General features: G+C 42.2%; 1 protein-coding gene across 2 annotated transcripts; it reads left to right on the top strand.

The window, feature by feature from the left end:
* Positions 1–355: 355 nt before the first annotated feature.
* Positions 356–19,376, top strand: LOC135498130 (activin receptor type-2A-like). 2 transcript variants are annotated; one of them, XR_010449008.1, is made up of 7 exons: positions 356–660; positions 1,295–1,636; positions 2,647–3,359; positions 5,632–5,770; positions 6,269–6,399; positions 6,944–13,087; positions 13,190–19,376. XR_010449008.1 is itself a non-coding variant. In XM_064788304.1 (6 exons), exons 1-6 carry the CDS (start codon positions 603–605, stop codon positions 7,139–7,141), a joined length of 1,581 nt encoding a protein of 526 aa, XP_064644374.1. In that variant the 5' UTR covers positions 356–602; the 3' UTR covers positions 7,142–19,376. The 2 variants fall into 2 exon arrangements, 1 of the variants encoding a protein (XP_064644374.1); XM_064788304.1 differs by having other exon boundaries at positions 6,944–19,376.
* The last annotated feature ends 3,273 nt before the right edge of the window (positions 19,377–22,649 follow it).

Below are 22,649 nucleotides of genomic sequence, written 5' to 3'. Positions count from 1 at the left end.
CTCACCGTGACCTTAAACCTTGTAACGCCTATTTTCATTAGATAAGACAGTAAATGTGGGTCAGCGTATTTTTATAATTTCTTCAGTTTCAGAGCAATATCAGCAAGAATTGTGACAAGCATTTAATCCATGCAGTTTATTTCTTCTAAAAAGATACTCAATTTTTGCAAGAATACTCAATTTAGATGGTTTATGGCGATGGTGAGAATAAGGGTATTCTTCTTTTAGCCAATCAGAGCTGAGGTTACAAAAGCTAATTCGACAATTAGTGGTACATCCGGGCAACGTTGTTTATAAGTCGGCCATGTTGTGTAGAAAAATGTACAATAATGTACATCAAATGTACAGTGTTTTACAGTGTTGGAGCTGTGTTGTTTCACATCCCAATATTAAAAACTCGATTATTCCTTTTTTGCGGGAAAAATGTAACCTTTCATGATTTATATGGGAAAAACTTGACCTGAATAATCTGTGCATGCCAGTAATTGGCGTGTTACTGAAGGAATAGAGTGTTTATTTGCCCAAAATTAGGAGGAGAAATTGTGCGAAAAAAATCGCTCGGTCTCAATCTTTGAGACGGACGGGCGGAAAATAGCCGGAAAATGTCATCTCAGCTAGGATGGTTGGTTGTTCTGAGTGTGATTTTACTGATGTCATATGGTACGTTAGGTTCTTATGATCATGTAAATATGTAGATATTAGTATTCTGTCCGGTAGAAGTGTACGGGATTGTGAAGTGAAAATCCCCGTCTTTTCGTCCCGCACACACAGTGACAGTGCAGTATGCGAATACATTGTTGCACATCGTCGATGTGTACATCACCAGTTGCAAAGCATAGGCCTTTTCGAAGAAGACGAATCGGAGCCAGAACAAATCTACATTTAATGCGCACACCCTGAACACGTTTGAAAGCCTAACCCAATTTTGGACAATGATTCAAAACGTCATTAGGCACTGTGAGTGTGACTGTTGACCTTTGTTCCATGGGAAACACGGGCACTTGTAAATGTCAGTACGTGTGTTGTCAGTGGGGGTGTGCTTTTATTTACAAGTGCCTGTGGGTGAAACGCATGTACTGCACTGGTCAGGGCCCAAACAATCTGTCGAACTTCTTCGAAAAGGCCTATGGTGAATGTTGGAAGTATGAAGACTTCATAATCGTCTTTCTTGCATGTCATGTCATAAAAAGTTACATGTTTTTATGTCAGAACCAAAAGTCTGGTTTGGTTGGTTATAAATATAGTCGATAATTAGTGTGACTGTGAGCGCTGATGTTCTGATTTGATTTTCCAGCGGTGCTTGGCAAGAATCACACGATATGTGAATACTACGACCACAGGTACTGCGAGAAGGAGAACCAATGTAACATCACGGTGAAACCATGCAACGACGAAAACGAGGTCGACCTCGACCGGCCGACCTACTGCTACGCCCTGTGGAAAAATGTCTCGAACGTCTATCAGCTCCAGAAGAAAGGATGCTGGATGAATCAGCACGACTGTCAGATGAAGACGGATTGTGTCCATAAAGGAGCTCAGGGGGCCACCAGCACGTTCTTCTGTTGCTGTGAGGGGAATTATTGTAATTCTAATTACACGTTCATCCCGGTGCCTCCGACACCCAAACCAACTGGAGGTAAGAATTACATGACTGTAGCGGTATCCGGTCGTTTCGCTACACGACCATTTTGCTACATGCCAGTTCCCTACATAGTGTGGTCGTTTCGCTACATGTTCGGTCGTTTCGTTACATAGGTCTATGGTTATTTCATGTTATGAATTAAATCTTTTTTACCTCTTTAATGGGTCATTGCAGCATCAAAAACCCTTTTGCTGTACATTTAAAAAATCTACTTAAGCGTATCATCCGAATCTTATTACTCAGCACAATGTATATAAGATCACTAAGGCGGTAACATGTGAACATGTTCTATATGAAAGATGAACGGAGGACTATTCACATTTACAACTTCTGCATATGTTTAATTTACATTTAGAAAACTTTCTTTTGACCCTTTATTTTTATATTTACAATATAAACATCTTGTGTACTTAAAATAATATTTACCAAAAATAATATTAAAAACCCTTGCTGTGGCACATTTAAAAATCAAAGCATTTTCACAATATTGTTCAAAAAGAGCCATGCAATAAGAATTAGACATAGGCTACGAAAGAATTTGGTCCTGCAATGGATGACCAATAAAAAGGTAAAAAAAGATTAATTCATGATGTATAAGTGATAGTTAACCATATGTAGCGAAACGACTGAACATGTAGCGAAACGACCGAACTATGTAGCGAACTGGCATGTAGCGAAAATTGGTCGTGTAGCGAAACGACCGCAATTCACTGTAGCGGAGCCCGCATATGACTAAGGTCACTGAGGTCATAGCTGGTTGCATGTCCCTCGGTGTCATTGGTTTCCCCTAAAATTTCCCACATTTTGTATTACAGGACACAAATTACTCTGACATTGGTGCCCTGTTAAATCCAAGAGGCCCAAAGCAGTGTTCTCCCGTAATTCACAGTTCTCTCAATAATATAGAGCAGTGTGCTCTCATAATGTAGTGTTTAACCTACATTGTTATGCAGTGTTCTTGCTGATGTAGTGTTCTCTGATTATAGTGTTCTCTCCTCTTTCAGAAGACTTGCCCATCATCTACAGCAACGATGGGCAGCTGTTTCGCGCATTGATGTACTCCCTTGTCCCCATCATGGGATTCGCTCTCGTCATTGGTATCACATTCTGGATGTGGCGGCGCCACAAGCTCGCCTATCATCACGAGTCGATACCAACCACGGATCCTACCCCGCTACCGCCACCTACGCCGGTGACGGGTCTGCGCCCACTACAACTCCTTGAGATCAAAGCTAGAGGCCGGTTTGGCGCCGTGTGGAAGGCACAGCTTCTGACGGAGCACGTGGCCGTGAAAATTTTCCCGCTGCAGGATAAATTATCGTGGATGACTGAACAGGATATATTCAACCAGCCGCAAATGGACCATGCGAACATTTTACGGTTCATCGCGACGGAGCGGAGAGGCGATAATCTGAATATGGAGCTGTGGTTGATCACCCAGTTCCACGAGTATGGCTCGGTGTATGACTATTTAAAGGGCAACTTGCTGTCGTGGAATCAGCTCGTAAACATGGCTGAGTCCATGGCACGAGGACTTGCGTACCTGCACGAGGATATCCCAAGCGGGAAAATCTCCCAACACAAGCCGGCGATAGCGCATCGGGACTTTAAGAGCAAAAATGTGCTAGTGAAGGCTGATCTGACTGCTTGTGTAGCAGATTTCGGGCTGGCTCTCAAGTTTGACCCGTGTAAGGGTCCCGGAGACACACATGGCCAGGTACGTAAATGTAGAAGTAGGGATGCGGTACGAAAATTGGCAGTCATCCAGGTGTTGGTAAGGTCATGTCCACACGGGTCATTGATGCAGTTTCAAAAAAGAATTAGATTGATTTGTTTGTTAATTATAAGCACCAGCTGGGCTATTTTTGTTGCCATGCCCAAGAACACATGGAATACGGAGGGTACATGCCTGCACATTTTTGAGCTCTCCGTTTGGTGACTTTTAGGCCTCTCGCAAGCATGCTGTGATTGCATGCATTGTAATAGCATTCTGCTGCGTTACTATTTATAGCTCACAAGGTCATTTGAATAAGATATTCATGACGTTTTAGTCACGTGACAGTCGGACATCGACACTTATTTCTACGCATTTGAGCTTATTTCAAAGTCAATTATTTTTGACCCTGCATTGTTTTTAGCATGAATGATACCATAGAGTCAGAGAGAGAAATATTCAGAACAATGTAGTATTTCCAACACTCGGACATGTGCCAGATTGAATCTAACTGCCCTAGTTAGAAAGCCTGAATCCATTACGAAACCGCATGTTTGTCCGACATTGCCTGTAATTCAGCGATGGGGAAATAGAGGGCAGCAGCTGCAGTGACGTCATTTTCGCGGAATGCTATTGGTGGTGTGCAAAGGTCCTCGCATTCACAGCGAACGCTGGTACTTCGATTTTAAATGCTCGTTTGCTGGGCACTTCAGAGCATGGCCTTGCAGATCAGGCCCCAGTTGTTCAAAAGCCATGTTGTCCGTTCTGGTTACATTCAAAGTATCCTCAAGGACGTTATCTCTTTCAGTTAAATCCATTAAAATGTTCATGTTAAGACTTACATGACTTAAAGCTTAAAGGGGGGACTATAGGCAGGAGCAGAGGGGCTCATGTGGCCATCTTTAGGCGACTTATATACACCGCAAGGGCCCTGGGTCATGTAAGATTCAGCACTGAATATATTCCTCGTACAAGCGTGAATCATTTCGATGTACTGTGAGATGTGAGAGACCCCTATTGGTGACTTCGTGTAACTTGCCTGCCTAGCTGCTGCCTATATTGTCCCTTTAAAGCTAACCTGGTTTTGAGAAACTCGGCCCTGAGATTCTACATGTTTGTGGGCTGTCAGCTACTTGAAAAAAACATAAGACATAAACACGAAAATTGCCTTGCCAGGCTTGGGTGAGCACCATTATAATTCATGAATTATATTGTTTGGTGAGAAAAGTTCTTGTTGACAGCATACCAGTGTCAGTCTCTGTCTATTTTTAGTGTCAGACATGTCAGGGTCAAATGGAATTCGAAATGGTCATGGTTAATGTCAAGAGGTGCTTGAAAATTTAAACTGGGTTATCAGGGAAAGGCCCGTGCTATATAAGTGTCATCGATGATCTCCTTGGGGGTAAACGTGTGCCTTGAATGTGCAAGGTGTTTGCTAGTGTAAATATTTTTTGAACACTCATTATTTTATGACGAATCATGTTTGTCATTGGATTTTAAGACCGTCACAAACCAGATAATGAAATTCCACAATGGAAGAGGAGTGTTCTGAGATAATGGCTAGGTCGGCACTTTTATCATTGTTTGAAGGGCACCTGAAAATCCTTAAATAGTAAAATTGGCAGGGAATTTGCCTTTTCAAAACACAGAATTTGTCCATAAAAAGAAAGGCTTTTAAGTGTTTGTTTACGGAATTTGCAAAATAAAAAAACAGAAATGGATTTTGAAAAACAGGTTTTTGATGGCCCCACTTATGCCTGTCACATAATGCCTGTGATAGTTTCATGCTTATATTCTAATTACCTTGTCACAGGTATGAGCTTTTATTGAACATGTTAATGTCCGATTTAAAAATATAGGCATGAAACTATAAAAAAAAATTATTTCAGTACAGCACAGTGTACATAATCAATTTGCTCTTCCTGCACCACCTGGAATGTTTGAATTACATACTGCCATAACTTGAAGATGGGTAGTTCGATATTTATGCGGTTTTCATCACTGTAATTGTTGTCTTATGCCCTATACTTTTTCCCTTGGTTAAAAAGCATTGCAGGTGACCTTCAGTACTAATTCATTCTTTCAGCAGCAAACTTCATGAGATTTTCCTGCCAACTGGAATGAATGTTTTACCTGCCGACAAGAATGAATGATTTTCCTGCCAACTAGAATGAATGTTTTTAGCTGCCAACCAGAATGCATGATTTTCCTGCCAACTAGAATGAATGTTTTACCTGATACAATGTAGTTGAATGGTGATTTTGTAATGTTTCAGGTTGGAACCCGGCGGTACATGGCACCAGAGGTGTTAGAGGGCGCCATCAACTTCAACCGGGACGCGTTCCTGCGGATAGACATGTATGCATGTGGGTTGGTACTGTGGGAGATGGCGTCAAGATGTACAGTTGCTGATGGTAAGTGTACAGCTTGGTTTTTAAATCGCGCGTAATGAGATGTTTTTTTGGTTTTTGAAACTGGTAGATCCATGTTTTGTTTCTGCTTGTGTTTTGAATTGAGAATAGAGGCCCTCACACCAGGCGGAGGAAGCCACTGCTAGCGACAACAAACAAGCAGCAAACAAAAGACTGCATGGTCGCACACCACATGATCGTTTGTTCATTGTGCCGAGGTTTAATTGGGCCCGCAGTGGTTTCCTCCCAAAAGGGTCTATGAGATTGCTGAAAAGCCACATACTTTACACTTACAGGGCCAAGTTGTTAGAAACCATATATCGTTATCGAAAGCGGTATGTTACAATTAGTATAATTTGCAACATACCGCTTTTGATAATGAGTTGTCAAGTCCCATTACATATCGTTATTCAATTTTGGTTTGTCGTTGTTTGAACTAATAGTTCGGGCAATAAATTATGATTTGTAATTACCTCGCTAATTGCTTGATTTCACTCTCAGGGCCAATACCCGAGTATCGCCTTCCATTCGAGGAGGAAGTTGGTCAGCATCCGACGCTAGAGGACATGCAGGAGGCAGTTGTACAAAAGAAGATACGGCCGCGCATGAAAGAGCAGTGGGCCTTACATCCGGTGAGTGAAATACTGTGGACAGTGGACACCTCTCTATTAAGAACCCTAGTTTTGGTCCCAAATTGGTTTGTTCCATTCAATTTGACCTCTCTAATCAGGACACCTCTCTATTAAGGACAGCACTTGTCAGTCCCAAGGGTGTCCCTAATAGAGAGGTTCTACTGTACTGTAAACTCAAAAGTGTCCGCACCTCCTTACAATTTGCAAAAAATATTTTTTGCAATCATACTGATGGATTTTACTAATTGTTAAGAAAACCGTTCAGTTCGCCCTGAAATATCTGCCATCGTTTTATTTTGCAGTTTTGTGAAATTGCAACTTTAGCATACTGTTATATTTAGCATTCTGACAACTAGGTAACTGTAACTTAAATAGGATTTTCGTTTCCGCTGCCCTTTCCCTTGATGAAAAACCCGAAAATAAAAAGCAGACGGAATATTTTTTGTTTACAATATGTCCTTGGGCAAGACACCTCGCCCTACATTGCTATGTCTTTCGATTGAGCCGACAGTATTTTTGATCGATTTGGTTATTGATGTTTCAGGGTTTGGAGAGTTTTTGTGATACGATAGAGGAGTGTTGGGACCACGACGCGGAGGCGAGATTATCGGCTGGCTGCGTCGAGGAACGCTTAAACGCACTGCGTAAGACGACTATGACCTTGGAACCTACCTCAGAGACACCTATGGTCGTCGTTGTACCCAACCCAGGTTCGTCACCGATTAAAGAATCCAGTATATAAACTGATCAACTGACTGTAATATGGTGGCGATTAGGAAGACGGACGTCGAATTTGTACATAGGTCCGCTTCCTCAGTTAATACGAGCGGTATCTTATGGCAGGGATGTGACCAGAAGATGAGCGGTGGTTCTCTTCTGGTCGATGCAGGAACGAAAGTCTATAATGTGCTCCTTGGTGGCAAGCGTACAGTGTGTTCCAACGACGATGATGTTGCCGGGTTTTTGCACCGAAACGTGTGGCAGCCATGTTGTCACTAAGAGTAATACTCCGTGATACACTGATGCGCGTTGTGGTATGACATGTGGCAGTAAATTACGTTTCCATGGTGTTGGGGTGCATACTACGTCAAGGAAGTAATATACTCTGGAGCCAAAGATAAGTCAAACCAAATAAATCTGAAAGTTCCACGCTTGTGGCTGTTCTTTGCAGCACCGCTAAAGTCGGGAGATGGCGGTGGGAAAACGCATAAATCTTGCTCTGTGTTGTTTTTAAATGCGCTGTGTTGGTGCTCAAAATATGAAGATTCCATGCCGCGTGGCGTGGGGGTGAACGCTTTGAAGTAGCAGCGGTCGGGGGCGTCCCCAAACCTCAGGAGAAACACAATATGTACAGTTTAGGAGGCCCGAACTATGACCCTGCTGCTGGTATTGGCAGTATGGAATATAATTCAATTCATGTTATCCTGTAGTTCGGCAAACTATCGGGGAATTGTAACGGAATGGTGAACTATTAAAGGCATCTTACGGTGTCTTTATAAGGTAGTCGTGTATTTCACCTGAGCTAGGATTAAGGTACTCCACCTAACACTACACCGATGTGCGTGTCTTGGTCCTAGTTCAGGATGGAACACCTTGAAATGAACAATCATGCAGTGTTCTCGTCGGGCCTGTCTTTGCGAAGCAAGGAATATCATTCAGTTAAACGCTTGTCTCATGTCGGACCAGAAGAAAGAAAAAAACGATGTTTCCTTTCTTTGCTCTGATCAGGTCTGGTTGTGCTCGAAAGTCAGAGTAAACAAAATGGCTGTGCGCTTGGGAGAAATACATGTTAAAATTCTGACTCGACTTTGAATTTTAATGTGATGCAATCGCTGCTCGTTTTCGAGTTTGATGATCGAATGGTTATTTGTGATGCCTTACTTGAATAACGAGATATACCAACCACACTGTTAGTGCAGTACGAAAACAGCACGACAGGATGGCATACTCACAATTGCGTGTATACTCAGATTTTTGGGTGTGGCTCGACCTGCTCATGATACTTTGAGGTCCTCCCTGAAGTATTGGATGCATCGGTAGCAGTACCCTATGGCTGTGCGGTTCGACACAAGGTCACTTAAGCAAACACAAAACAACAAAAACTGCCAAGCGAACCGCATGGATACGCAGCCAGTGTTCTTCACAACCTTTTAAAAAGGGGCGCCCCGCTTTACCCCTAGGGGGGTCTGATTTCCGCCCCTCCCATTAAAATGAAATTAAAAAAATTCTGAAGTCCTTGAAATCTTCAAAATACGACCATTTGACAAAAATTTAAGAACAGTTTTCCCAGTAGGGGCCTACGTGCAAAAACATGGTTAAAACAGAAAAAATGTCTGATTACCCCCCCCCCCCCTCTTAAATCAAAGGCTGTGCATGAAAAACACTGGCAGCCTTAGAGGTACATGTACATATGCCCCAGCTTTTATTCGTCGGGCAACATAAAGTGAAGTACATTTATCAGTAGGCCTCGCAAAAGATATCTCTCCACTTTGCTGATATTCTGGATGTGTTCTAAGATGGCTTCAGCGTTGTCGTGAATTCGGGAGAGACGTCTTTTGTTGGGGAGCTTGACAATATGGCGGAGAGTAGAATAATTTTCAAATCTGTATTTGACGATAGTGTTCATTGTTGACAATGGGGTGGTCATGTCTGTCATTGATATTTAAGTTAACTCAATTCGTGAGGTTTGATAAGTTCTCCTATTGAACCTAATTCCTTTCAGGAGAAAGGTTCTTCAAATCTGAACCTACTGAACAACCCACCCGAATATCACTTTGAAAGAGATTGCTAGATTGTTCATGTTTTCATTTCCAAGAGATTGCCATCACGAACCTTTTGTGCAATGAAGTGTAAACCTGGCAGGAGCCTAGCAGGTTTGAAGTGATTTTCTTAGTTGTGTGCATAACCAAACTTTTCCAAAGTGGTCGTTTGGTGGGCAGTTCAGTTGTATCAGCGCTCCAAATTAGTCGACCTTTACCAGAAAATCATGACAAAACTACGCGTTTTAAAAATCCGAAGCTGATTTTGAAAACTCAGGGGTTGAAAAGATATATTGTCCTTTTCTAGTTGACCGTAATTCAAAAGGCAGGAATATTTTAGTGCACCTATTGAAATGCTAAGAACTTTCTATATCCCTGTCGTTTCACCCGTTGTGCTTGATTTGTCAATATTGGTCTGTGGGTTTCTTTTCAAGTGGGACGGAAACTGGTTAAGGGTTTGCGATTTTTCTATCGGAGCTTTAAAATATGTACAATACAGGAAACTGGTGACGTTGTTGTTGTTGTTGTTGACTGACGTCGGAGCACTTGGACATCGTGGTTGATGAAAGGCACAATGATCATCCAGCAGTCTATTGGTAAATGATAAATAATGTGTGAACAGTTCAGAGGTACCTCAAAAAGTCGATTCGAATTTAAAAGTGCCGGTTTGTACCTGGTAATCCTTAACTTGACATCTGTCTTCTCGCTTCGTATTTACCTCACTACACTCGTGCCTAGGCCACTTCTATTCTAGTTTGCAAATAGGCGTTCTCGTTGTTTTCTACTGGCAATGTTGTTTTCTAACGTCAAAATTATGTATCGACAGTTACTGAACTCTTTTAGATTCTTTTACAAACGATTTTAAAATTGTGCGCACCGTGGTCAGTAATTTAGACGAAACCTGTTTAATTTTAAAAGTACCGGCTGTATAGATGGATATCTGATGACGTCACGGCAAATTTGTAAACATCATGGTCGTGCACTCTCGTATTTCTGTGACACGGTTTTCATTGAGAAAAGTTACAACGAACCGTCCTCCTGCTGTTCTCGATAACATGATGCTGAACTGATGATGTAGAGCTGCTACTATGACAAAATTTTATCCAGGTTTTATTCCAAAATATCCCACACGTCATGAGATGAAGAAAAACTCCTCGTATCCAATAACGATCGTGCACCGTCGATATCTCACCATCCTCTGTTGACCGTCACGTGTGCACGCACAAAAGGAGAATTATAAGTTTCGTTCTGACCTCATTTCGTTGGCTGAGCGCAAAACTGTTGTAACTGACAAATTTGAAAAAAAATGAGTTAGCCCCAGAAATCAATGCAAAAACATCATATCTACAATATTATTGTGTTGATTAGTGGTGCCTTCTATCATACGCCCCTAAACTACCAATGTAATACTATTGTATCTGCAGATTACAGGAAAACATGAGTGCAAAAACATTGTATCTGCATTCAAAATGGCTTCCTCAAAACAAAAGAGGCTGATGACTGCTGATGATGTTCAAATCTTTGAAGTCATTTTCCTCAAAACCAAAGGAAGTGTAGATACAACAGTTTTGCAATCAGCCCACGATTTTAAAACAAAGATATTCATCTATCGACTGGTTGTTCATAATCTGTTCTATCTGTATCATATTAACTTACAAATTGCACTTTGTTGGCCAAGTGACTCAGAATCTAAGTGATCACAGTATGAAAAATCTGCTTCCAAGGAGAACAATTGAAACTATTTCTTGCAAATCTTTTTAAAAATCGTATTCACTGACGTCTCTTCGTGAAACCTGCACTTCAGACTTTGAGTTTTCACATGAATGCATTATTATCCAACTGCCGTATTTTTAGTGTGCGATCACCCAAAATTAGGGAATCAACTCTTCATCAGATTGTACTTTAACCCTTCAGCAGCAACGCAATGTGGTTTTGAAATTGCTGCACTGTATTTAAATCTCTTGCCTCGTGTTCCTGTTCTGTGAAAGCGACATGGCTCGAATCAAAGTCATTAAATATTCGCACTTTGCTTATTGGTTTTGTGTCACCCCTCAGGTGTTTTTTTCAACCTCGTCCAAACCGGATACAAACAGTCAACCTCGGAAGCAGGGCACACATTTCAGCGTACTTTATATTGCAAGATACCCCATACTGAGGTTTGTGATTTGTTGTCCACGTGGACGAGGTTCCTTTCAGTATTTGTCAAGTGTGAAATTTCCTCAGGTTTGAGCGTTCGTTATTCTCGTATCCTTTGTATTAGTCGATTGCAGGGAAAGTATGTGTTCGTGTTAAGTAGGTCGGTGATTCGTGAACAGCAACATGGCGAAGAGAAATTTCAAACTGGTTTCCAGAAGTTGGCCCTAAATGATCTTTTTTTCAAATGTACTTTCGACTCCTAAAAGTTATTTTGGAAATTTTGATTGAAAAATCTCTCGGAGGTTTGCGAAAAAAATATCCGGAAAAATGTCGATGATGAGAATGCATTGTTGCACTACATTTAAAGGGTTACGCTTTTCGTATCAAATTGTGGGTCAAGAAAATCGGAATGCAGTTATTCGCAATGCTGAAGTGCAGTTGTTGTGCATGCAATTTTGCTAAAACTTGGCACATACAGTATATGTATATCTGTCAACACCACGACAATGTTGACATTTATACCGAGTACGTATTTACACAATATGAAATTTTTGGCGTAGGCCTTTAAAATATCAAAAGAGAGTAAAAACTTTTGTTTGACACATTTGCATGTGTGCTGACGATCACGTTGACCTTCTTTCCTGGAACAAAACTCTGATGCAACCTTGTTCATTTCCTATGGCATTCTTTTCTTTCCGACTTGGAAGGGTTGAGGGCTTGACTGGCAAAGATGTGGCTCACCAGGTGGAGAAGAGGGGCACAACATTTGCTGCTAAATGTCTAGAAAAAGCTGTGTCAGAAAGAGCATTTTCGAAGCTACTTTCCCCATTCATCACGTCAGTCATCCTCCGCCTTTCCAAGTACGGAATTTCTGATCAACTGCTGCAATTTTTACCGCCGATAGTAATACAAAAACTAGGCGCTGTTTGCGACTTTTTTGTACCGCGCAGTGATTGAATGTTTGTACTATATTTTTGGGAGACGAATGGCAGCTGTTGGTTTCAATGTGTAGCGTGGCTAGTGGCAGTGTGAAGCTGGCGGCTTCAGTGAGTAGCTGGCTGGCTGGCTTCAGTGGGTAGCTGGCTGGCTGGCTTTGATGTGTAGCTGGCTTCGGTGTTTTGCTTACCTGGTTAGTGTCAGTGTCGTGTAAACCTACTTCAAAACCTCACGCTACTTGTTTGGATTGTTAATGTACATAAACCCCAGTCAGCTGTGTTTATAAAAAACACATGGTCAGCTTTAATGTTAAAGGCAAGGTTAACGTGGTCAGCCTTGGTGTTAAAGTTCAGGTTCATATGGTCGCCCTTGGTGTTAAAGGCCAGGTTAACATGATCAGCCTTGGTGTTAAGGGCCAGGTTAACGTGGTCAGCCATGATGTTGAAGGCTAGGTTCATGTCACAGTCTTTCTTGGTGTTAAAGGCCAGGTTGACATGGTCGGCCTTGGTGTTAAGGGCCAGGTTAACGTGGTTAGCCTTGGTGTTGAAGGCCAGGTTCATGTCACAGTCAGCCTTGGTGTTAAAGGCAAGGTTAACGTGGTCAGCCTTGGTGTTAAGGGCCAGGTTAACGCGGTCAGCCTTGGTGTTAAAGGCCAGGTTGACATGGTCGGCCTTGGTGTTAAGGGCCAGGTTAACGTGGTCAGCCTTGGTGTTAGGGGCCAGGTAAACGTGGTCAGCCTTGGTGTTAAGGGCCAGGTTCACGTGGTCAGCCTTGGTGTTGAAGGCCAGGTTCATGTCACAGTCAGCCTTGGTGTTAAAGGCAAGGTTAACGTGGTCAGCCTTGGTGTTAAAGGCCAGGTTGACATGGTCAGCCTTGGTGTTAAGGGCCAGGTTAGCATGGTCAGCCTTGTTGTTGAAGGCCAGGTTCATGTCACAGTCAGCCTTGGTGTTAAAGGCCAGGTTAACGTGGTCAGCCTTGGTGTTGAAGGCCAGGTTCATGTCACAGTCAGCCTAGGTGTTAAAGGCAAGGTTGACATGGTCGGCCTTGGTGTTAAGGGCCAGGTTAACATGGTCAGCCTTGGTGTTGAAGGCCAGGTTCATGTCACAGTCAGCCTTGGTGTTAAAAGCCATGTTAACGTGGTCAGCCCAGTGTTATAGGCCAGGTTAACGTGGTCGGCCTTGGTGTTAAAGTGTTAAAGGACAGGTTGATTTACAAAATTGTTAGTGGCTCAGTGTTAGTTATCCCGGTCGTTCAAAACAAGTTCCACACATCATCTTAATTTGGATTATTTCATTTAGTTAAGTCCATTAGTCCTTTAAACGCCTAATTAAGTAAAATCATGTCAGTGGCCAACTTGTTTTCAACTACCGGACCCAGAGCTTGTAACTTAGTATTGAATCTCTGTATGCTTGTACACCCTTCTCTTCTCCCCAACCAAGCAGTCTTGTATTTTAATTAGCAATCCTACCAGACTGTAAAACACTTGTGTTTCTTTTCTTTGCAAAAAATATGTATACATTGTATAATGTGCATCACGGCTTGAAGGTCAATCATGAGGATGTTCTCTGGGACGCTTTGCTCCATTGGGATCAAAATGAATACAATGGAACCTGCCTTTGCGGACACCTCTCTATTAAGGACAAACTGTCTATCAAGGACACTTGGCTCGGTCTCAATTTTGTCGTTTCCACTCAATTTGACCTCTCTAATCAGGACACCTCTCTATTGAGGACAGCACTTGTCAGTCCCAAGGGTGTCCTACTGTATGTCAGGACACCCCAGAAAAAGCTTCAGATTTGAGCTTGGAAGCGCTGGCATTGTATTACCTTATCCGCATCATTTGGGGTAGCCAATAAAAAGAGGTGTCCACTTTGGGAGGTTCCACCATTCTCCCGATCCGAGATATTTGGTCGAGCTTTTCTTATCTTACTGGTGATGATAGTCTGTTCATCAAGTCTATGTACTGTGGCTGCATCAAAGTCTTTATAGTAGAATTGGCAAAATGTGCTGTGCGTTCTATTAACCCCTTGTTAGCGCCAAATTTGTAACCCCCAGTGACATGGTACCGTCAATAGAATGACTTTGAACACTTGGTCACAGCGATCTTCATCGCAACATTCATCTCTGGAGGGTGTTTGAAAAAGGACTCTTTGTTTATGATGGTGAGTCTGACGGACTTCCTGGCCTTGTCGTCGGCGGTGAATGGAGGAGACTTTACGACTGATATTCACCGCCGATGAGTCGGCACGGTGATGGCCTAGTTTAGGGAGCTTCCCTATCGATTTAGGACCCGGCACGAAATCCACTATGGCTGCCAGGCGGCCATCTTTCTTTTCCACTCCATTACTACAGGACCAGTTTAGTGACAGCCTGAAACATGTACATGGTACCCACAGAGTAGACCTCTCTAGATCGGGATTAGTTAGTTTCATCCTAATATCATAGATGGCAACACTTTCGAATAGTTTCGACCGTTCAGTTTTCAAAAGTTAGCTCTAAAATTTATGATTTGTATCGACTGACAGCACATGGTGGCACTGGCTGAAAAATGGCTGCTGCAGCGTAAGTGTTAAAGGGAGAATATGGGCAGCAGCTAGGCAGGCAAGATAAAGTTACACGAAGTCGCCAATAGGGGTCTCTCACATCACAGTACCTCGAAATGATTCATGCTTGTGCGAGGAATATAGTAGTGATGAATCTGACATGACCTAGGGCCCTTACTGTGTTTATTAGTCACCTGAAGATGGCCAAATGAGCCCCTCTGCTCCTGCCTATAGTCCCCCTTTAAGAGTGAGCGTTCAAAGTCCCCACATATGTCGGTACCGTCACATCTCTCTGTCGCTAGTTCAGGTTAACGAGACTCTTATCCTTTTACGCTGTTTTACTGTTGAATACATGTATAATATACTACATGTTTTGTATAGACGTGTATTGTTATAAAACAGTTGTTTCAGTTTCTAGTTGCAAACTTGATAACCAGGGATTGCTAGGTTCTTTTATACTTCTATCTTATTTCTTATATACTACTGTACAGGTGTTTCTGGTTTAGGTCGAAGGCTAGCATTTGCTGCAGAGTATTCTGTGGACTTGTGAACTGAAGGGAGACACTCCCGACCTGTAGCTCAGGCTTTCGGCCTGCGGTCAAGTGGTACCCAGAGTCCTTCCTGCTTCGTGTCAGTGATGCGCAACGTACAAAAGAGTTGTGTGTCAGCGACGCGCTTATCTCTCTGTGTTTCACGTAAATTACGCACGTTCTACCCTGGACTTTCGCGCTGGGTAGCGCGTCATTGTCACCACTGACACGCCAATGACGCGAATTTAGGTCAATTGTGATTTGGACTGTAGTCAAGCCTGCATTCTCGGTTTTCTGATCTTTCAAGACAAGTAACGAGAATGTCAACTGAGGCTGGAGCCTTTTGGCCCTTGTCTAAAATTTCACAACTTTGGTATTATATTGTGTGGCGAATGTTAGCTTTCGATGCATTACCTTACTAATGATGGTGCACACACATACATGTATTGCGCCCTGGTGGTACTAAACAATGATTCATGTTTTAAATGGCTATGTTTTACACAACTCTGTCACCTCAACCGGGGAACAGTTTTATAAAAATGAGTTTACTATTCAACTGGGCTACCTCTGTCTCTGGGCGCATTGTAATTCGAAAACATTGTTGTGGGCATTTTAATTTTGCGGTCTGCACTGAGCCTGCAATATAACAGACACAAAATGTTTTTTCATTAACAGTTTTTGCATTGTGAGTCGGTGTCTAGAGCCATTAAAAGGTGTGTTTGAGATAAAAAAATATGTTCAAAATTCGTTAAAAAAACTGGTGTTTGTTTCGCCACTAAGCTCACTCTGTTGGATATCAATTTTGTAAATTTGTGTGAGGCTAACAAAGTTTTGTGATAGTGGTGTTGTTAAAGGGATAGCTGCCTCCTGTGACAGCATGTCAATGCTACACACTACGCCACCATGAAGCATGTGAAATTGGGAAGTGCAAGTTTCTGGGCCAATCTCATCTTTTTTAAGTCGAGTGAAAAAACTGTTAACTACCTGCTTACACTTTCAGTGCCTATAAAACATTGTGCCCTTATAGTCAGCTGAGAAAACATGCAAGTCAGAACATGAAAAAAAACCTGTTGATGTACGTCTAAAAAATATAGGTTTGTTTTGCATCCAGAAAAATTTTAGTTGAAAGAATCGTTTGGATTATGTGGCCTAAAATCTGAGGTAACTAAAGAGTTAAAAAAATAACGAGTGTAGAGCTGAGCGTCAGCATTATTAACTCTATAAACGATAGTGGGCAATTGTAATGTGAGTAGGAGGAAACCGGAGACTCCGGAGGAAATCTACGCTGTTGAACAGAGTTGCCCTCTCTGTCACATGAGTGTACCAGGACCGACTAAACCTGTGACGTCAGAGGTGACGAGCCCTGTTGTTTTCACTTCGCCACTCCGGCTGCCCAGTTACATGAGGGAGGTGTCCCTTTATAACCAGGTGTATTTCTTAGTATTCTCGGCAGTTAATTAGCGGCAGTATTCTTCTGGCCCGTCACTCTACCTTCTTATGAGCACTGAGCTTAAGGATAGTATTACTTAGATTTACCCGATTCTCCGCAAGTTTCATGTAAAAGAACACCAATACACTGCTTAATTACGTAAGCACTGCTTATAGCACTGCCATCAACCAAGTGGGCATTTATAAATAAAAGGTCTGATCAGATGGACAGTGCTGCGTAAATCATATTTGCAGGTATTGGCAAGTAGAATACTGCATCTAATTTACTGCTGGTTTTCGGTACTTCTGACCAGGCAGCTCGTCGTATTTCTTCTCAATCCATCCTATTTTGTCTTATGAAAAGTTATCATGTTTTCGGAGTGCTGGTCATTCGTTCGTCATTGCACCGGGCGGGGACTTTTTACTGTCTTATTAAAGGGACAACTTGGGCATGGGATTTACCTGACCAGCATGATTATACCCCTCAGCGCCGCCACCAAGCACCGTCACTGGTGGTATCAAACTAATGCTGACCTCTAAAAAGGATTTCTCGCCAGTGTTTCAAGGCGGTTTTGAATATGGCATGAATTTCAGGCAGGGTCTGTGGCTAATACGCCCTTCTAGTGCATTGTTTATTGCATTTCAATGATATTGTTTAGGGAGAAATCGCGGCCCTGCTGGAAGCCATTTTTGTATGAGAAAACCAACATATATCGTGCCCAAGTTGTCCCTTTAAACACGTGTACATTTTAGTAACATATCTAGTTTGTAATATTATTGTGACATGAAAAAATCATGTTGTCTGCCACTGAAAACTCGCCTCTAAGCTATAGGCTGAAATTAATCAGATATAAGTTTCTCGCTCTGGCCAACCTCTAAAGACTTAAACCTGACTACCTCCAAATACATTGTAGGGGCATTTTCAGGAAGGGCGATTTTATTTATTGAATGAAGCAACTTTACATTGGATCACAGCCGTTTATCTGCGACATCTTTACTTTAGAGAGTGCACCTACAGGTAAAAGTGAAGAAATTTGTAAATTGCTGTAATATTCACCACGTTAGCCATTCTTTCATTTTAGATACTAGCATTATACCCGTGGTGCAGGCAGGTTCAAATGGGTTATTCCTTGAATTGCATGGGCGGAAAGATTGAATTGCAATGAAAATCTCATGCAATATCGAAGGGACCATATTAAAGAGACAAATTAAACAATTGTCCACAGACCTGATAATGAAATGATAGTCAGCGAATTTTTCCCACTTTGTCAGAGGCCAGTGTATGTTGAAATTACACAGACCTGTATAATGTTGATACACCAATGTAAAGAACCAGTTGATATGAAAGGAAGAGTTGCAATGAACTACTGTGTCAACACCGATGTTAAGGCCTGATCATAGGTACTGACATTTTGGCGAGAACTTCAAATTCTAAAGCAATTAGAACTTCTTCAAAATGAAGTGAATGCCAATTTGAAACCTGGGAGGTTGTTCTCTTGATAACAAAGAACAGACTCTTATCCTTGAAATTGGCATTCATTTCGTTTTAAAGGATCTCTAATTGCTTGTTTCAAGATCTAGCTAAAATCGTGGTGCCAGTGGTCAAAGGAGAAACTATTGTGCCGATACCAGTGATGATTACAGATTTCATGAGAAAAGAGCACTGCAGGTATACATGTACATGAAAATTATTTAGGAACAATACATGTAGTAGGGCCTACGAAAGTATTTGTTGAGCTTTATTAAGTTCATGAGAAGAGGGCAATGCAGATGTATATTGTACATCAAAAGTGTGTTTGATGCACTTGCACACAATCCTCTTCCTTTCATCCAACTTTGTCAACACTGGTTGTCAGACCAGGGCCCGGTTGCTCAAAGTCTAGTTGATAATTTCTCGACCGCTTATCGTTTAAGTGACCACTTCGAAACTAAACGAAGTTCATGGGTCTGCTAACTTGGTGGCTTAAAGCCAGCTTATTCTAACGGAACTCAGCGCTAGGATAACTCTAGTTTAGTAAAGCGGGCGCCAAACCACCGTTAGCAGATAGCGGAGCTTTGAGCAACCCGTCCCGAAACATTTTTGTTCTCTCTAACAGAAGTTATGGTTAAATTTGAGATGCTGTAATAGTTACCAGGTCCTGCTTCCTGGAGCTGGTGTTAGTGCCGTATTATGTGGGGTTAAGCAGCAACAGGATTATTGAATTCGTGTAAAGTTGATTACATTAAAGGGACAACTTGGGCGTGAGATTAACCGAGCCAGGAAGATGATATCCTTGCTCGACACCATGCGCCGCCACCACCACTCTGATGCCGATCTCTGATCGTGATTTCCACCAGTGATGTGAGGCAGCAACTTTTTCGACGTGGTTTGCGAATTTCAGGCAGGCCTAAGCTTACCCTGTTCTGGTGCATTGTTTATTGCAATGCAGTGATCCGGTTTGGAGAAGTTGCGGTCCTGCTGGAAACCGTTTTTGTGTGGAAAACCAACATATCTTATATCCAAGTTGGCCCTTTAACATGCATGCTGGAGGAAGCGTACTCCTTTTGTTGTCTCGACATCTGTATAGTCACTTCTGTAATGTATAGAATATGTTTATTTAACATATTGTGAACATTAAACATAGCATTTCCTATATATACTTAAACTGGCGTTGATGTTATTTTGTTTGTTTTATTGTGTAGCAAGTTCTGTAAGGATCAGTGTCCGACTCCTGACCTCATCCATACCGATCCACTGCATCTTGACGACCCTCAAGCCTCGGATCCACTCGGCCGTCCCGGACTCCGTTTCACCAATGAGGGGAGTTAACGGACCGATGAACTCTTGGTGGTTCAGAATGATCCACCGTCGTTGTGCGTATATCCGTCCTTCACCGCCGATAAACTCCCCCTGATCGGCCGTCAGAAGGGCTGTTAATTTATCGGTAGTGTCCATGCATTCCCTTCTTTTCCCACACGTCCATGTCGCAACAACACTTAACATTACACTATATCGTGGTGGTCGCACGAGACACGCACTGAAAGCCATCGTAATTAAAGACTTCACTTAATACTGTAACGACTTTTAATCCTTAAAAGTAAACGAGAACATCTCAAATTTACAGGATAATGATAAACGCCGCAATACACCATTTTCAAAGTGATCAGCCGTTTTCTCCTCAAAAACAAAGAAAGGCAATCGTTTCTTCCTAAACAGGAAAGAAAGCCTGTCCCTTCTTTCTCGAGGCAAAGAAAGGCAGTAGTTTCTTCCTATAAATGAAAGGAAGTCTGTCGTTCCTTCCTCGAAACGCATAGAAAAGCAGTCGTTTCTTCCTCGAATGCAAAGAAAGCTTGTCATTTCTTCCTCCAAAGCAAAGAAAGGCAGTCGTTTCTTCCTGTAAATGAAATAAAGCCAGTCGTTTCTTCCTCGAATGCATAGAAAGGCAGTCGCATCTTCCTTCAAAGCAAAGAAAGACAGTCGTTTCTTCTTATACATGTAAATGAAAGGAAGCCTGTCTTTCCTTCCTCGAAAAGCAGAGAAAGGCAGTTGTTTCTTCCTCGAAGGCAAAGAAAGGCAGTCGTTTCTTCCTCCAAAGCAAAGAAAGACAGTCGTTTCTTTCTTTAAATGATATGAGGCCTGTCATTCCTTCCTCGAAAAGCAGAGAAAGGCAGTCGTTTCTTCCTCCAAAGCAAAGAAAGACAGTCGTTTCTTCCTATAAATGAAAGGAAGCCTGTCGTTCCTTCCTCAAAAAGCAGAGAAAGGCAGTCGTTTCTTCCTCGAATGCAAAGAAAGGCAGTCGTTTCTTCCTCCAAAGCAAAGAAAGACAGTTGTTTCTTCCTACAAATGAAAGGAAGCCTGTCATTCCTTCCTCCAAAAGCAGAGAAAGACAGTCGTCTCTCCCTGTAAATGAAAGGAAGCCTGTCGTTCCTTCCTCGAAAAGGAGAGAAAGGCAGTCGTTTCTTCCTCGAATTCATAAAAAGGCAGTCGTTTCTTCCTCCAAATCAAAGAAAGACAGTCGTTTCTTCCTATAAATTAAAAGGAAGCCTGTCATTCCTTCCTCTAAAAGCAAAGAAAGGCAATCGTTTTTTTCCTCCAAAGCAAAGAAAGCATGACGTTCCTTTCTCGAAATCAAGACAGTTGTCAAGCAGACATTAGACGAAACCAAGAATTCATAAAGACTATTCTTGACGACACTGATATACATGTTTGTTGGTATTTGCCATTGGTTGTGACACTGCACTATGTAGCTTTAAAACACACAGGGGCGAATGACGTCTTAGTCATAATGGCTGGTTGTGCCATTGTACTAGCTGGTCTCAGGCACGCAGGACTGAAGTTTTCATGGCCATTGGTTGTGACACTGCGCACTACGACACTGATATACATGTATGTGGTCTATGCCATTGGTTGTGACACTGCAGTATGCAGCTTACACACAAGGGCGAATAAAGTCTTAGTCATAATGGCTGGTTGTGACATTGCACTAGCTGGTCTAAGGCACGCAGGACTGAAGTTTTCATGGCCATTGGTTGTGACACTGCGCACTATGTACACCCGGATCGCAGTGGACCAGCCTCGTCTTATCGCCAAATGAAGGAAAGACGATCAGTCGTTTATTCCTGTAAATGAAAGAAAGCCTGTCATTTCTTCCTCCAAAGCAAAACAGGCGATAGTTCCATCCTGTAAATGAAAGAAAAGCAGTTCTTCTTCCTCCAAAGCAAAGAAAGGCAGTCGTTTCTTCCTGTAAATGAAAGAAAGTTTGTCATTTCTTCCTCCAAAGCAAAACAGGCGATAGTTCCATCCTGTAAATGAAAGAAAAGCAGTTCTTCTTCCTCCAAAGCAAAGAAAGGCAGTCGTTTCGTCCTGTAAATGAAAGAAAACCTGTAATTTCTTCCTTGAAAGGCATAGAAAGGCAGTCGTTTCGTCCTCGAATAGAAAGAAAAACAGTTGTTTCTTCCTATCAATGAAAGAAAGTCTGTCTTTTCATCCTCCAGAGCAAAGAAAGGTAGTCGTTTCCTCCTACCAATGAAAGAAAGCCTGTCGTTGCTTTCTCGAGAGCAAAACAGTTCCTTCTTCCTACAATGAAAGAAATCCTGGATAGGACGGATGTTGTGTGTCCTCAAGGCCTCTAACTGCGTCTCAAGGACGTAAGGACGCATGGTGTATTTCTCATTCGTTATAGCATGCAGTGCATAATGTTGCTGAGACACAAACGCTTCTTATATTATAGTCTTCGATAAACCAGCATAGATGTGCAAACCCTCTCATGTATGAAGCTATAAGACATAAGACGACGACACCAAGAATGCATAAAAACTACTGTTGACGACACTGATATACATGTACATGTATGTGGTCTTTGCCATTGGTTGTGACCCTGCAGTATGGATCTTACACACAAGGGCGAATAAAGTCTTAGTCATAATGGCTGGTTGTGCCATTGTACTAGCTGGTCTCAGGCACGCTGGACTGAGGTTTTCATGTCCATTGGTTGTGACACTGCGCACTATGTACACTCGTATCGCAGTGGACGAGCCTCGTCTTATCACCCAATGAAGGAAAGACGATCAGTCGTTTATTCCTGTATATGAAAGAAAGCCTGTCATTTCTTCCTCCAAGGCATAGAAACGCAGCCATTTCTTCCTACAAATGAAAGAAAGCCTATCATTTCTTCCTCCAAAGCAAAGAAAGGCAGTCGTTTCTTCCTGTAAATGAAAGAAAGCCTGTCATTTCTTCCTCCAAAGCAAAGAAAGGCAGTCGTTTCTTCGTACAAATGAAAGAAAGCCTGCCATTTCTTCCTCCAAAGCAGTAAATAAAGGCAGTCGTTTCTTCCTGCAAATGAAAAAAGCCTGTCATTTCTTCCTCCGAAGCAAAGAAAGGCAGTCGTTTCTTCGTACAAATCAAAGAAAGTCTGTCATTTCTTCCTCCAAAGCAAAGA

Source organism: Lineus longissimus, chromosome 13 (genome assembly GCF_910592395.1).
Source record: "Lineus longissimus chromosome 13, tnLinLong1.2, whole genome shotgun sequence".
Lineage (NCBI taxonomy): Eukaryota > Metazoa > Nemertea > Pilidiophora > Heteronemertea > Lineidae > Lineus > Lineus longissimus.
This window is presented reverse-complemented; position numbering and strand designations above follow the sequence as displayed.